The sequence below is a fragment of the Acomys russatus genome, chromosome 20 (assembly GCF_903995435.1).
Source record: "Acomys russatus chromosome 20, mAcoRus1.1, whole genome shotgun sequence".
NCBI classification, from domain to species: Eukaryota; Metazoa; Chordata; class Mammalia; order Rodentia; family Muridae; genus Acomys; species Acomys russatus.
Window position 1 is genome coordinate 13,898,374 of NC_067156.1, and position 17,013 is coordinate 13,915,386.

At 48.5% G+C, this 17,013-nt stretch overlaps 1 protein-coding gene across 3 annotated transcripts in view; it reads left to right on the forward strand.

The window, feature by feature from the left end:
- Window positions 1-1,793: 1,793 nt before the first annotated feature.
- Fhod3 (formin homology 2 domain containing 3) overlaps window positions 1,794-17,013 on the forward strand; it is a 415,945-nt gene continuing 400,725 nt past the window's right edge. For all 3 annotated transcript variants that reach the window (XM_051163630.1, XM_051163629.1, XM_051163631.1), the window contains exon 1: window positions 1,794-2,073. In XM_051163630.1, the coding sequence (XP_051019587.1) occupies window positions 1,909-2,073 (165 nt within the window). In that variant the 5' untranslated portion in view covers window positions 1,794-1,908. The remainder of the gene's footprint in view (window positions 2,074-17,013) is intronic.

Genomic DNA, 17,013 nt, shown 5'->3' on the forward strand with positions numbered 1-17,013 from the left:
TGCAGGCGCTCAGTAGGTCTTCATTTCCTCATTCAAACTTTCCTGCAAACATCATTATAGACACCTCTAGAGGCATGCTTCCATGACCATTCTCAATGCAGTCAACAGCAAATATTAACTACCACGATCCAAGAAAGTATAAATGAGTCAAATATGGTACGTTGTTCGAGAGGCTGAGGCAGGAAGATGGTGAATTTGAGGCCAGTGTGGGCTTCATTAGTGCCCCTCCTCTTGGTTTTGAAGATTTATTTATTATTATGTATACAGTGCTCTGCTTGCATGTACTCCTGCAAGCCAGAAGAGGGCGCCATATCACATTACAGATGGTTATGAGCCACCATGTGGTTTCTGGGAATTGAACTCAGGACCTTTGGAAGGTCAGGCGGCGCTCTTAACCACTGAGCCATCTCTCCAGCACCCCCTCTTCTTGCTTTTGAGATAAGTTCTCTTTATTATGTAGCTCTGGATGTCCTGGAACTCATTATATAGACCAGGCTGGTCTCAAACACACAGAGATCCTCCTGCCTCTGCCCAAGGCCTGCGCCTCCACACCAGGCTAAGCTTCTGTTTGGAAAACTAGTCTCCCCATTAATCTAAACAGACTAGGCCAAATGATGAAGGGATCAGAGGCTGTGTGAAAGAGAGACAAAGGAAATCTCTCCAGGATAGAATTGAACGGGGGGGGGGGGGGGGACGACACACCCCCTTGTGGTGGGCAGTCTGCGAGTGCGGTTGCTATGATAAAAACAAGGGTTTCTTTTCTCTTGAAACCAGAGAAAAGGGGGAAGGACGCTTTGCAGAGCTGTCTTGGGTGCGAAGAACCACTGGGTATTGATTGTTGGGTTTTAGTAGGTAGTCTGAGAATGGAAAAGGAGGAGAGTTTTCTTTGGAAACTTAAGGGGTCGCCCGTGAGCAGCAAGGAGAGCCTGGGTATGCTGCGTGGAGTATTTTCATTCCAGCATTGAGGAAGAAGGCTGGCTGTCAAGCTACACTCCAAGTCCCGGGGGTGAGAGGGAGACCCCTCGATTCTTTCTCGCGTCTTCACTATTCCGAGATCGGACCAGAAGCACCTCACTTCCTCTGCTGCAGAAGGTCCCGTTAGAACTTCCGGAGACCTTACTGAGGAGAAGGGTGGTGATAATGATGGACAGGGTCATCTCTCAGGCAGTTCTCGGGGCCCGACCTTGAGATGGTGGAGCCTCGCCACCAACTTTCACTTCAGGCTCCTCTGGGCACAAGAAATGCTGCTAGGATTCCCAGGCTCCTTCTTCTCCTTAGCTTATTTTCTTTCCAGATCAAACCACCCTGGTGTCCTCGCCGGGGCTCAGGATCGCTGTCTCCCAATCACAGGGCTGCAGAGAGCTTAGCTCCCTCGCCTCTGGGTGCCCAGAAGGGAGTCAGGCTCGGTCGCCTTATCTGGAAAGGGTTGTGCTGTGCCCTGTCCTAGGGGGAAACGGAGTCAGAGGTCCGCCTTGTCCCTAGGCCAGTGCCGGCGCTCCAAGGCTGGTGCAGCTGGAACCTGGGCGGCCGGCGCACGTGCATGGGGCTCTGCGCAGGGGCGTTCCTGCGCGTTGATTCCTGCTAGGCACAGGGCTGCAGACGCTGCGTTAGTGGCCCTGGCATTCTGGGTCCCTACAGCGGTCGCGTAGGTCGGGGAAGCCGGGTCCAGTGTTAGGGAAACCGAGCGGGGGAGGAGCCCGAGCGGGAGGGGGAGGAGGAGGGGGCGCAGCCCCGCCCCCGCCCCGCCCCCCGTGGCCGGAGTCCCGCGGCAGCCCGGCGCGCTGCGAGCCTGCGAGTCAGCTAGCGGCGGCAGCGGTGGCGGTGGCTTCTCCTCCGCACAGACCCGGCGTTCCGGCCTGCGCGGCCCGCTGACCCCGGGGCCTGCGCCCCAGGGGGCAGGGATGCATCATGGCCACGCTGGCTTATCGTGTGCAGTTCTTGGACGACACCGATCCTTTCAACAGCACCAACTTCCCAGAGCCTAGCCGGCCACCGCTGTTCACATTCCGCGAGGACCTGGCTCTGGGCACCCAGTTGGCCGGGGTTCATCGGCTGCTGCGGGCGCCGCACAAGGTAAGACACAGCAGGGTGGGTAGGGAGCAGGGGATGCAACCCCTGCAGCGGCGCCTGTCAGGGTGGGGGCGCTGCAGATGGGCTGAACTGGTCGAGGCCCGGGGGACACGCGCCCAAGGGCAGATGCCGCTGTGGGTTAGGCAGAGGGGCCGGGAGCACCCAGAGTCTGGCGCACAACTCTGTTCTGGCTGGCGGGAAGGAAAGCTCTATGTCCTAGAGCAGATCTTTGGGTGAGCGGGGCCCAGCAGGTGCCATGCCGGCCGGTGGCGGGATGCGTTGGGATCTCCGTGGCCTCTCCGTTAGCTCGACCTGGTGGTGGGCGGGGTGCAGCGCCGACGCCTGGGCGATCGGCCTGGGTACCCGGTCTGGCTCAGAGCTCGGCGCGGAAAGAACCCCGGGAGGCACGGGACTCAGTTTTCTTGAAGCGAGCCCTGAAAGATGCGGGGGGGGGGGGACAGAAGCTCTATTGGGCCTCCCTGGCACTGCGGGCGGCTGAGCGACCCTCGCGACAAAGCATGCTTTCCGGGAACACCTTCCCTCCTCCCTCCGGGAAGGGGCGCGCACTGCGATAGTGTTCACACTATCCCGTTTTTTCTCCCTCGAGGAGCAGGTGGCCCCAGGAACCTTGGAGGAGCAGCCATGTAGGAGGAAGGGCGGGGGCGCGGGGAAGGGGCGCACAAAGCCTCGGCCCAGGAGCCCCAAATGAGTGTCCCCTGGGAAGAATGGCGTCTCAGTCCACCCGTTAGAGTTTTCTTTTCTTTTCATGTCTTTTCTTTCTTTCTTTCTTTCTTTCTTTCTTTCTTTCTTTCCTTCTTTCTTTTTCCCCTTTGAAGGAGGCCAGGCGTCTTGCAAAGTGATTGTAAAGAGGCCGGCATTGAAAGCTAATCATGTAGTCCTCCCGGAAAGCTCTTACACAAATGGACTGCACCTTGAAGGGTTTACCTCCTTGGTGTTATTTTCTGCTTAGGTCCACATCAAAGTTTAGAGATAATTAATTCCTTGAGGATCAACGTGGACAAACATTCGGGGAGAGAGAACCCTTAATTCCAAGAGCAAAAGTGATTTTCAAAAACCCTTCAGCTTTCTGTTAAGGGTGCCCACTTGTTTTGAAAGTGAAGGAGGAGGTTGTGTGGAATCCTGAGGGGTTTGGCAGTGAAGTCCTCTTGTTTTGAGGTCATCAATGCTCCCTCCATCCCACCTAGCTAGTACCCCCCCCCCCCCATTTTTTTGAGTGAGGAGTCGGGCAGACCAATCTCATTCCTTCTGTACTGGTGCTGGGTGCCTATAGCCATGGTCCGTGGATTCTCTTTTGACCAGAAAGCGCCATACACCGGGAATCGGGCTTATCAGAATTGCTTTAGTAAGTTCTCCTTCTCCATCGATGGATTCCCTTAAAAGTTTTCAGTGTCTTCCACTCCATGGTTATTCTGTTCACCATGGTCTCCGGTTACAGCGATCTTTTGCTGAACCCACAGAAGCCTCATAATTGTGGCCCTGGGACCTTGAAGTGGTGGCCTTGGATCGCAAACCCTACATACATGGGTTGACCTTTCAGGCTCCAAACTCAAGTATGTTTTTATGTTTCCATAGTCTTGACCCAGTGTTCCTGGTGGGGCAGGAAATCCTCATGCTTCCCCCTCCTTCCCCCTCCTTCCCCCTCCTCACTCCCACCAGAAGCCACAGTGCAGCACTTGCACTGTCTTCCAGAACTTTCTAAAGTACCCTTTGTGAAACTAACACAAGAAGAGGCTTCAGAGAAACCTTTAGCTACTCAGGCTCAGTCTTAGCAGTCAAGCAGTATTTTCATTTGCTTTTTGAAAGTTCTTTGTGCTTAGGAACTGAGCAGGCAGCTGACGGTTACCCAGAGTTCCGTCAAACAGAATTCAGGGCATCTGTGTGTTGAAGCACACATGCATATCCTTAACATGCTAGTTAGTTTCCAGCAAATTAAAAAAAGCAAATTTTGGGACAGGGTTGCATATGGCAGGCTAACCTTGAACTAGCTATGTATCGGAGGATACCTCTTCATGGTTAGATTCATCTGTTTGTGCTTGACAAAGTGCTGGGATTTATTAGCTGTGCACCACCGCACGCAGTGCTGGAGAGCAATGGGGCTTTGTGTGAGCTACTAGGGCACTCTTACCACCTGCGCTGTATCTCCAGCTCCTGCAGCAGAGCATCTTTAAGTTGGATGATCCACCTACGATAGACAACAAGTCAGTCCGGAGCACTCAGGGAGCACTCAGAGTGCAGTCTGTGCTCCACTGGGGCCCTAGTGCGGGATCTCACTTAACACCACACAGCTCCACGAAATAAGACTTTTTTTTTTTTTAAAATCATCTCTGTGTTAGAGGCAAAGAAACAGAGGGAGAGAACAATTAAGCAACCTGATTTCTCTGCCAGGAGTAGGGAGCTGAGAGCCTAACTAGGCCTGTGTGAGGAGACACCTCAGTGCTGCTTTGCCCCGTGAGCAGCTGTGTGGGTGAGGGCAAAAGCTGTGTACTCCCTGGGCCTTCTCATCCGTTACCTTGGGCTGTTCATCTACCATGGCCACTTTTGTGTGCCAGGCATTGTTGGCCTGGGGGCAGGTGATGGTAGAAGTATAAGGGCTTGCAGAATTCCTGGCCTGGTAGAGTTCTCAGTGAGAAGTGGGAACATATAGTCACCCGACTGTTCTGTTGAGTTAGCAGCTAGAGGGGTGGGCATGCTGTCACTCCAGAGCCCTGCCACCAGCGAGTCTTCCCAGGGTTGAGGGCACACTTCTCCTGGGCCAGTGTTCTGAGACAGGCTTTGGCAAGAGGGAGAGAACGCTGGGAGGTAAAGGCGTGAGGGTGGACTCACATATACACACCGCAGTGTTCTCAGCCCTGCAGGTCACAGGCAGAGAGAAGCAAAGAGAGTGGAAGCCTGGGCTTCAGGAGCCCCTGTCTAAAAAACAAACACACCACAACACACAAACAGGATACAAACGAGGCATTTGAGAATGAAAGCAGAGGCTGGGGAAACGGCTCTTAAAGTGCGTTCACATAAGTGTGATGACTTGAGCTCAGTATCCCAGAGCTTAAAAAAAAAAAAAAAAAAAGGTAGGTGCAGTGGTGCATGCCTGTAACCCAAGCACTGTGTGTGTGTCTGTCTGTGTGTGTGTGGTGGGGTAAGGGGAGGAGTGTGGTGGAGACAAAAGGATTCCTGGGACTTGTTGGACAACCAGTCTAGCCGAACCAGTAGGTTCTGGGTTCAATGAGAGACTTTGTCTCAGAAAATAAAGTGGGGAGAGATTGAAGATGATACCTGTTGTTAATCTCTGGTCTCTACATACGCACAGGTGTACACACACACACACACACACACACACACACACACACACACACACACACCATACACACTTACAACAAAAAGAATTTAAGGGCATTTCCCCTCATTTTGATAGACAAAACAGGAACTGCAAAGTTTTTGAATAAAAACAGTAATGACTAATGTGAATATCAAAATAGCAATTATGACTTTGCAATTAAAAATTTAAAAATATTTATTTTATATGTATGAGTGCTTTGCTCACACATGTGTCTGTGTATTATGTTTATTCTAGAACTGGAGTTATGGACAGTTGTGAGATGCTACACGGGTGCTGGAAATTGAGCCCAGATTCTCTGCAAGAGCAACAAGTGCTCTTAACCACTGAGCCATCCTTCCAACCCTGACAATTGTAATTTTATAATGACTTAGTAGTTTGATTTGGCAATGTTTTCATTGTGTATTAAGGGCCAGAGAGACTAGAGTTGTGGCAGCTACTGTGTTCTGGGTACTTGTCTGATTCAAGAACATTCCTAGACCCATGCCACCTCACAGGCTCATGGCTCCTCAGGCCAGGGACGGATGCTATTGCATGTCATAGCTAGAGATGCTAAGTGTGGGAGTCACCTGGCCACATGAGTTTGACATCCCAAAGCTAGCTTCTGATGATGATCTGGCTCAATGGAGCTCAATGGCTCCACTTTAGCGTCTTGCACATTCTCCTCCCGGGAGCCTGCCCATACTTAGCACACCTTACTCGGCTCACCCACCGTGAGCATTTCCCCATGTAATCCTTTCTCACAACCTCTGTGTTTGTGGCTACCCACAGAGACTCGGCTATCCTATCTGTAAAACAGCCAGTTGCACCAAGGATTAGATCTTTGCTGCCAGGCACAAGGTGGACATTATCTGGGCTTCTGTTTGAACTGAACACTCAGGCTTCCCCTGAGCTGAGGCAGAACGTGTGTGTCTTACCACGATGCTTGGGTGATTTCAGTACAAATTGCCACCGGAGTGCACGGCTTACAGGTGAGGCACATCAGGCTCTCAGTACATGGGCTTCTTACTATCTTCTCTACCTTTAGGTAACTTCTTGAAGGTGACACCCTGATGTCCCCTTTCTCTGTGTTGCACCTAGAAGCTAAGTAGTGCAAAGACAGGGTGTGCACCATGTTGATTGACAGGTGTTAGTTTTAGAACGCAAATCCGCTGGTATTATTGCCCTAATGAATTTCCACCTTAATCCTCTTAAGGGACACATCTGTTTGCTACATTACATGGAGATTTTTTGAAGATGAGATCATTAGTAGACTTGGCAAGTGGGTTGTGCTTTGGCATCTTAGGACAACGCTGTTTAAGAATGTTCTATGAATGGCTACGAGTCTAAGCATGGTTGAATCTAACCCCACTGTAATTAGCTCACTTGGTTGGAACCTTGCTATTGAGATCGGGATCATGGGATTGAACCCTTTATGGGTCAGCTGGCTTTGCTTCATGCATGGCCACAGACCATGTTGGTAACCCAGCCCAGACATCTAGCAGGTGCTCTCACGGGCTCTTGAAAGTGCCTGAGTTGGAACAGAATGACAACCGACTTGGGGGTGGGGGTGGGGCAGGGCTCCTCTGGAATGAGCTTGTGTTGGAGACTGTCCTGTAGTTAGTCATAAATGTCATTTATCCCAGTCCCCGGCAACTGTGGCAGGTGGACAGGCAAGGAAACTCCAGTGAACACATAAGGAAACTGAGGCATAGAGAGGTAAGCAGGTTGCCTAAGGCCATGCTGCTTTAAAGTGAAGGAGCTGGGATTTAAGGTCGAGTCTTTTTTTACGCTAAAGCCTGTAGCCAACTGTGTCCCATTATTAGAAAACCAGCAGAGCACGTGCTGCTGCTCCTCACCAGGGCGGGGCAGGGCTGCCGCTCCCCGCAGGGGCGGGGCGCGTGCTGCTGCCCATGGGGGGCGGGGCAGGACTGCCGGCCACAGGGCTCTGCTCTGGTGAGTCCTCCCACGGCCGGCCGATGCTCTGTGGTCCTTTGCCTTTTGTCCTTGGAGTCCAAGCTGGGTCCCTCGGCAAAACAACAGGCCTGCCTTCACCCTCCCCCACGGGACTGTGAACTGTTAGTTCTTACTGGTGGCAGCTTTAAACTGATTAACAAGCCAGGTCAACTCAGGAACGCCCTTCCCCCACCGTCTTTTCTTTTCCTTGGGTTCTCTCTGTTGATGAAACGTTCCAATCCCTTGGGACTCCGCATTCTTCAGACAGAGGCGGCTACTAGTAGCTCCTGGTGGTCCCCACACCGCATCTGCTGTCCCTCTGACTTCTGCGGCTTGCTTAGGAACGCCCCTGTTTAAAAACAACCTCTGCTTCTTGGTCCATTTGCAGTGTTGTTCGGACATCCATCCTTTTTTTTTGGGTTGGGAAGAGAGAGGGATAGCAGAGTGAAGAAAGGAAAGAAGAAAGAGTGGGGACTATTAAGTTACAGCAAAATGTTAAGCCTCTGCACAGAGATGGGTCAGCAAAATGGAGGCCATCACAATTTCTCCATCAAATAAGTTGCGAAGAAGAAGAAAGGAAATGAAAAGAACTTTGAGAGGCACATTAACCAATATAAGGTGCTAATTGAAGGCTGAGTCAAGCAAACACATTGCAAATAAATATTTGAGATTGGTGGGGAGAATAGGACATGACTGGCTAGTTGGTAGTATACATGCGTAACTTTAAAAAAATGACATATTTACTTAGTGTGTGTGTGTGTGTGTGTGTGTGTGTGTGTGTGTGTGTATACCTGTGTGCATGCAAGTGCCACGGCATGTGTGTGAAGGTCAGAGGTTAGTTTTCAAGTGTTGGCTCCTTCAACTATGTGGATCCCTAAATTGAACTCAGGTTGACAGCCTTTAGTGGTAGGCAGCTTTTCTGAGATAAAACTATGCTCCTATTTTGAAGTAAGAATTTGTGTCATTCAGAGATCCCTACTGAAATATTTACAGTCCAGATTATAAAGAGACTGGAATTGCTTCAGCATGAGCTAAGATTGAGAGGCAGGAAGGTGGGTGAGTGTCCTGATAGGACCAGGTAGATTATGATTAATCTGGACTGTGGGGACATGGAGAAGGGGTCTGATATTTATTTATTTATTTATTTATTTATTTATTTATTTATTTATAAGTAAAGAGATGATCCCTCTGGGATCAGAGCTCTGTCATTAAGCTTTACTGTTCCCTGAGTACATGCACCACAGCCAAGTGAATTTTCCCCCCCACCATTAGGTCTCACTGTATAGTCCCAGCTGGACTTGAACCTGGGGTCTTCACCCTCCTCTGCTAATGCTGAGATTTCAGGCATGTGCCCTCAGGCCTAGCCTCTGATGATATTTATTTCTTCCCACTCTCTCATAGTCACCGTAGGATTTTAGAAAGGCATCATTTTTGTTGGTATTCAGATTGTCTTTCCGGGCTCAGCTGATCACCATGGGGATGTCGGCAGGTACTTGTTCCATCACCTGCTGGTTCGCTAAAGGAAGTAAGTGCTCAGGGAGGGATACACCTGGGCTCTAGTATAGGCACCTGCATTTTATTTATTTATTCATTTATTTTTTTTAAGATTTATTTATTTACTATTATGTACACAGTGCTCTGCCTGCACATATCCCTGCAAGCCTGAAGAGGGCATCAGATCACATTATAGATGGTTGTGAGCCACCATGTGGTTTCTGGGATTTGAACTCAGGACCTCTGGAAGAGCAGTCAGTGCCCTTAACCTCTGAGCCATCTCTCCAGCGGCACCTGCATTTTAACCACTAAATAAGATGTGGTTACAGTGGAAATAAACAACACCTTATATAAAGGCAAAGCATCTTCCTGCTGCTGTTGGAACCCATGGCAAACCTCCTGGCCACACCAGGCCTTGGTCTCCAGTAAGCCAACCCTGCTTCCTTCCTTCATTTTGGCTCAAAAGAGCATCTTGGGGTGTAACAAATGAAAGGGTATTTTAACGAGGGAAAAAGGGAGTTTGTGTATCTTGGCATTTCTACTGTTACCTTCAATTTCTTTTTTATGGGGAGACTAAAACATGTGCAGGCTAACCTTCAAAAAGGAGATAAGACTGATCATTTGAAAGGGGAAAAAAAATCAACTTTCAACCAGAAAGAATACATTTTAGAAGCTTCAGAGTTTTTAAGAGATTGTAACAAATGGGATCTACCCTGTGTCTGTTTATAATGTGGGGCTCCTCCCTCCCTCTGGTTTAGTCTGTGTGGGCTTTACTCTCACGACTGCCTGAGTGCTGGGATCACAAGTGTGCTCCACTATACAAGGCTTCCACAACACCTTTTTACCAGTTAAATTTGTAATTTAGAAACTAAAATGTTAGACTCCACAGGGAAATGTTTAAGGACTGTTAGGAAAAACATCTGAAACTTTTTGAACAATTGAACATAAGAAAACATTGAGGGTTCAATAAGGCACAGTACCCCTAGGTTTGTCAGAAAGGAAGCAAATTAGTTTCTCAAGTGCCTCATCGAATACTTACTTGCATTCTTGAGACAGAAATAAGCAAGAAGGAGTCTTACCTGGTGTTCCTAGGGCGACTCTGCTTTGCCGCACTCTTCTGTCTTCTGAAGATGGGAAGGAAAGGGTGGAGTCTTAAGCAAGAAAGTTACAGGATAAGTCCAATGTGTTTCATTAAGAAATTGTATGTGTGTGTGTGTGTATGTGTGTGTGTCTGTCTGTCTGTCTGCGTGTATACATGCCACCCATATGTTGATATCTGTGGAGGCTAGAGGGTAGTGTGACCTCTTGGGCCTGTGAGCCGTTCCATGTGGGGGCTGGGAACCGAACTCAGAATAAGCAAGCACTCTCAACCATTGAGGCATCCTCTCTGGCCCCACCAAGACATCTCCCACTGGTCGAACAGATGCAAAGGGCAGCCTGGGTTTTTACAACAAATGGTTGATGGGTGTATTAGCTACGTTTATTGCTGCTGTGGCTAAATACCAAAAGTGATACCAAAAGACTCCCCAGGAAACCCCCCAAAACCCTTAAAAACAAAAACAAAACAAAACAAAAAAACCCCAACCAACCAACCACCTAGAAACAAAAACCAAACCAAGGAAACAACTTATGGGGGAAGCGGTTACTGTGGCTTAGGGTCCAGGTCTTACAGGCTATAGTGGTAAGGAAGGTGGGGCAGCAGAGGCAGCTCCTGGCTGTGATGGTGGAGGGAGCAGAGGGGGAACATCAGTGCTCAGCTGGCCTTCTTCTTTCTCTTCATGTCGTCCAGGATTCTCCTGCCTGTGGGAAGCTGTTGCCCACATTGAGTGTAGGTCTCTCTCAGTTAATCTTCTAGCAGATGCTCAGACACCCACTCCCAAAGGTGCTCTTTATGAGCGCCCTAGACATTTCTTAATCCAACCAAGGTAGCTTTCACACCTTACACCACAGTGGCCAAATGTTCCTGGATTGAGTGGCTAGAGCTGCCAAGTGGAAAGCAAGAGGGATGCTCTGAGAGGTATGGTCCTGGGAGACAATGAAGAGGAGAGCCCTTCTGACCAAACTAGGCTCACGTATAGCAGTGTAGCTACTCACTAGGCATGGCTTTCAGTAAGGGAGTTTATCCCCGCTGCCCTGGAATCACCTGTGAACTTGCTTTAGCTGTGACTTAAGTTTGTCTTTTCCAGTCGCGAGTTTGTTACAGGGGTGAGTCTGGTGTCAGTGGGAACAACTCATGACTCATATGCATGAACATTCAGTAGCATTGGCTTTGAGACAACTGGCACAATTTTTTCTTCTTCTCTTTCTTCACTGTTCTTCAATGAAAGCAAATTTTAATATAATTAATAGTTCTACACCCAGAACAATCTAGCTTTTATTCCTTGTGAACAGTGACAGACTTCTTTGGGGGGGGGGGGGAGGAGTCATTGATGCATGGCAGTTTGATGGGCAGGGGATGGATATTGTAGGGAAACAATATTGAGGGTGATGGTTAATTTAGATTGTCCATTTGGATTATGGAACACCTGAGAGATTAGTGAATCACACCAGTGAGGGCATTTCCAGGGAGAATTAGCTGATGGGAGATGTGGGCAGCTTCATCCAATGGCAGGGCTTGGACTGGACTGAATTGACAGAGAAATCCAGATGAGAACCAGCATGTGTCTCTTTCCCGGGCTGTGTCACTGTGGAGCACACTGTCAACCCAGCCTCTGGACTGGGTCACTTGAGAGGCAGAGGCAGGAAGATCGCTGTGGGTTCGAGGCCAGCCTGGTCTACAAAGTGAGTCTAAGACAGCCAAGGTTACACAGAGAAACCCTGTCTTGAAAAACAAAAAAGCAAACAAACAAAAAAAAGGGTTGGAACACTTCATCTCCTGTTCCAAACCTTCCAGAAGCTCCTTGTTATTCAAAGAAGACTCCAAAGCCCTTGATTGGCTAGTCCACGGCTTCAAAGGGCTGAGTATTAGTGTGTGTGTGTGTGTGTGTGTGTGTGTGTGTGTGTGTGTAGTGTATATGTACACCCATATGTGCCTGAACATGCCTTGTACCCTGTAGCATCTTTACACTACTGTTCTACATAGCTGTGAATTTGAACTGTGTTTGTGAACTCAGGGTGATGTGTTAGAGTTCTTGAGAGAAGAATCAAGGGAGGACTCCGCCCTTATACAACAAATGAGGTACAGAGTGAGCATGTGACTAGGTTTGGAGACAATAGAAAACTACACTGAAGAAAGACCAGTCACTGTTCTCATCACCCGAGGGGACTCTTCCTAACACTTCCACATCTCACCATAACTTGAATATCCATGAACATAAAGTATAAGAATATATCTGAGCATGTTGTAAGTCATCAGATATTTTTTAGGCACACACTCTTTAATCACAGCATGGTAATGTAGTCTGTTCCCAGATCATGATCCATGCAATATGTGCTCCCAGGCCCTGGGGGAAAGTGCTCCACTCCCTGTAATGTTTAACTTGCCCTGAGCTTGTGCAAGCATGCATGCATGCATGCATGAATGAAGTATTGAATATTTAGGTAGCTGGCACTAAAGAAATAAAAAGTACTTCTATAATACATTTACATATATATAGAAAAAAAAAACCACCAAATCTTTGTGCTTGAATCTGCTTATTTTCTTAATTAAAATCCCAGATGTTTAACTGCTGAGTTAGAGGATCAAGATCTCATCTTTGAGGGAGCTTTTTGCACTGTAGACACGGTAGTGGCTGGAAAAGTGGTCTCTGAGGCAGGGTAGGGATGGTAGAGAGATGGGCAGGTTATGAGGCTCAGGGCCAGGTTGATATCCTTTGCTCTTAGCTGTTGTGTCACCTCTGAGAGTGACACAGAGATGACTGATAGAAGCCTGAAGAAACGTGTGTGTGTGTCCCTCACTGCTCCCCGCTTACTTGAATGGCACCACTGTGTCAGGTACTGAACACTTCTGCCAAGGACTCTCTAGTTCTTATTGTGTCCCGTGTCGATGTCTCTCAGCTGGTTTCAAAGCCCAGCAGCAAGACACATATCTGAACTCCTTTCATTAGAGTGCCGATGTCCTGATATGTACCTGGCTCTAGTAAATATTTTTTAATATTTGAAAGAATGATATTAAGTGGAAACAATTATAGATATAAAATCCTTCTACCCATGGTAGGCCTCTGATCTTCAAGAGCTTATATTCTCAAACCTTTGTCAGATCTCTAATCTGCCAACAGGACGATTACATGTTATAACTTCTCATATTGAAGGTGAGTTTGGCAGAACCCACTTCTCTGTTACATTTGCCCTTCTCCACAGTGGATCTATGCCAAGTCCTCAGAAAACAAAGTCTAATTAACACAGAAGACTCAGATTGGCAAGGTAGGGGCACATGATCCTGAAGGTGTCATTTTCTGTTGCCTGTGGGTTGGTATTCTCACCACCAGAGAGAACCATTGAACACTGTTGTGTCTCACCAGGATTCCACTATTTATGAATATAAGATGACACATCTGGCTACCTTCCTGAGTCATCAGATATGGGGTGTGTCCATTTTCAGTGACAGCATGATAGCCTATGCATATGTCACGGTGATGGAACTGCCCATTGGTTCTCCTCTTTCACTCACAGACACATATGCAGAGGGCTTTGCATGGGGTATACTTGGGAGACTACCTGCAACTGCTCTAGGCTGGGTCAGGAGTTCTAGGATGGAGGGGGGACATCAGGCTAAACTGAAAGCCTACTGTCCAAAATGGAGAAGCACCACTTCTTTTAACAAAATTTTATTATTTTCTCATACAATACATCCAAACCTTAACTTCTCCTCCCTCCACTTCTCCCAGTTCCCCCTACCTCCCCTCCCCCCCAGATTAACCCCCACCCATCTTCCCCTGGGAAAGAGCAGGGCTCACACGGACAACAACAGAACATACAACAAGATGCAATAAGATCAGGCATGAACCCTCACATCAAGGCTGGGCAAGGCAGCCCAGTAGGAGGAAAATGATCTGCTAAAACAGGGAAAGAGTCAGAGACATCCCCACTCCCGCTGTCAGGAGTCCCCCCAAAATACCAAGCCAACAAGCATAAGATACATGCAGAGGACCTAGTGCAGGCTCATGCAGGTTCTGTGACTGATGTTTCAATCTCTGTGAGCCCTACTTACTTGGTTCCTTGGCCCGGAAGTACTACTTCCTAAGCCAGGTTGTCTTCATGGTTTTGGTCCTGAACACTGAATCATATTGCTGCCCATGCTGAGTGTTAGGGAGGGGGAGGGTAGCTGTGTGTTTGTGTAAGGGATAAGCCCCCCTCCCCTGCCCCGCTCCCCAGGCCATTGAGGCTGCAGCAACTATGATTAGGGGACTTGGGGAGGCAGAAATTGTGCTCATGGAACCTAACTATTCTTTTTATACCTGTATATTTCTATTTATTTATCTATTTATTTTCATTTATTGAGATAGGGTCTCATGTGGTTAAGACTGGCCTTGAACTCACTATGTAGCCAAAGATAGCATTAAACTATGAGTCCCCCTGCCTTTATCTCATAACTGCTGGGATTTCAGGCATGTGCCACCATGCCCAGTTCTCACGCTTGGATGTTCTGACGTGTGCCAACCACAGAAGTGCTGAGTAGAGTTTTGTTACCAGTGACAGCAGTCATTTTGGGGGCCCTGATCTTTAGGGACTTCCTTCTTTGTGAGCTCTTAGCAGGCTGCAGACATACTCAGGCTGACATCTGATAGCAGCCTCTGTAAACTTTCCAGAAGCTAGCAGTACCCCGGTGGGTGCCCTGTGGGCAGCTAGGATAGCTTAGCCAGTCTTCGGTGCATCCTCCAAGCTCATCCACATATGTGTCAGGAGTGGGAGAGGAAAGCTGTTGAGCAGTCCTCTCCAGAACAATAGAAACGTGAATGTTCTCTTTTCTTTTCTTTTCTTTTCTTTCTTTTTTTCTGTTCCCAGAACTGGGTGCATTTTTGTGGAAAATGATTCATCACTGAGTATGCCAGTAATAGAACCATGGCAAGTCTGCATAGTTTATAAAGCACTGGGACATGTGTTAGCCTGGCTGGTCTCTACACAACCCTTGAAAGGGAGTGACATGGTACATTTAGGCCTCCATTCCAGAGATAAGAGAACTACAGCAAAGTTTGTGACAGATGCATGCAAACAGCCCCTCACAGGAAACAGCTCCTCAAATGAAATAGCCTCTTAGAGAAAACACCCTCACAGAAAATGACCCCTCACAGGAAACAGCTTTTCACAAAAAACATCTCCCACAGGAAACAGCTTTTCACAAGAAACATCTCTCACAGGAAATGGCCCCTTATATGAAATAGCCTCTCACGGGAAATGGCCTATTACAGGAAATGTCTCCCATCACAGGAAACAGCCTCTCACAGGAAATACCCTCTGAGAGGAAACAGCCTTTCACAGAAATGGACCCTTACAGAAAACAGCCCTTCAAAACAGCCTCTCACAGGAAATGGCCCCTCATGGAAACAGCTTCTCGAGGGAAACAGCCCCTATAGGAAATGACCCTATATAAGGCAATGAAACTTGAACTTGGCCTAGTCTGATCTTTATGTCTCTCTCATGAGAAAGCCATCCACAGTCTGTCCGAGATAAGGGTGAAGGAGGTTGGCGCCCAGAGGAGCATGCAGAAGGAAGACAATGGTGTCACCTTGAAGCTGAGTTTATTGGATGTTATACGCCATGAGTTGGCGATGGTTTTTCTGCGGGCTGTAGGATGTGTTAAAGTCGGAAGCTTCCCTTTGTCAACACTACTGACCTTAGGAGTGTGAGTTTCCCCCCGTTTATTGTGAGTTTTGGTTGGGGAGATCAGTTAACCAGCATAATAAAAAGCGGAGCCCCCCAATTGAAGAAGACAGGCCACCAGGGCTACAGTGATGCCAAACTTGAGGAACACTGCACGGTCCAGAAAGTCTCTGGGAGTGAGTCTGAGGTTTGAGCATGGAGAAGGAGAACAGATGGTGCTCCTTGCAGACAGATAAAGCCTAGGAGTCAGAATCAGGTATTCTGGCTCCAGGGAAGTGAGGACCACCTAGCTGGAGGGAGGTGACCCACCGCACTGGTCTGTGAGGCAACTCTGAGGATAGGAGTGGAGAGCTGTGGTGATCGTCAGCACAAAACCATTTCAAATGTTTCTTTCATTCCATCTGATAGACACACAAAGGAAAAGGAAGGAAAAGGGAGGAGAAAACCAGCAAGACGGGAAGAAGACTTATCACGAGGAAATGAGCAAAGGAAAGAGAGGAGGGGAAGATGGGTGGGTGGACAGTCACTGAAAGGCCACATGCCACTGAAACAGGAGCAAAGGGAGAGAGACAGGGCTGTGCCTCAGGCATTGTATGGGCAAGGCAGGAACTCTTGCTGCCCATGGGCTGGGCCTCTTCTAGTTCCTGGTAAGTTGATTGTACAGAGATAAGCTAGTGAGGACCCTTTTCTGGGGGGATTTTTCCTTCTTCGTCCATCTCACAGATGTTTGCGGGTCTTGGCCTGCTGTCAGATTCTCGGGAGAGCAGCAAAGAGCAACATAGAAGGTTAGTAAAATGATGGTGGCTCGCCTCCATATGATCGCTAGGCCAGTGTGCCCTATGCCCGTTCCTATTCCACTCCCCTTTAATGTCACCTGGGGATTGAACCCACGGTCCCACACATGGTGGTAGGCAAACGCTCTACCACTGAGCAACATCCCTGCTCCTCTATGCTTATCCTCCTAAAATTTTGAACAGCGCCATTTTTCCCGTAAGGCTGTTGAACAGAAAAATCAGAACATGATCTCACTGTCACTGCATGCCACATACCTATGTGGCTTCCAGTCCCAGCTGTGTGAGCTCCAGCAGGCTGAGCCCACTCCTCTGTGTCCACAGATGTCCGGCACACTCTCCCTTACCCACTCCTGTTCCCACCATAGCGTCCCTGCTGCCAGCATGGGTCCTGACCGTAGATGCAATGATGAAGCAGGGCCTTTAGGTGCAGCTCCATCCCACTTGCCTCTTTACCTGTTTTTCCACACTCTGCTCTCCTCTGGGATACTTTCTCTAGCATTTATATGGCCCACAGCCCCCTTCATATAGAAAAGCTCTTCTCCTTGGCCTTTGGGTCCAGCCTTCCATCTTTCTCCCACAAGCATCTGCGGTCTTCCTTACTTAATCTCT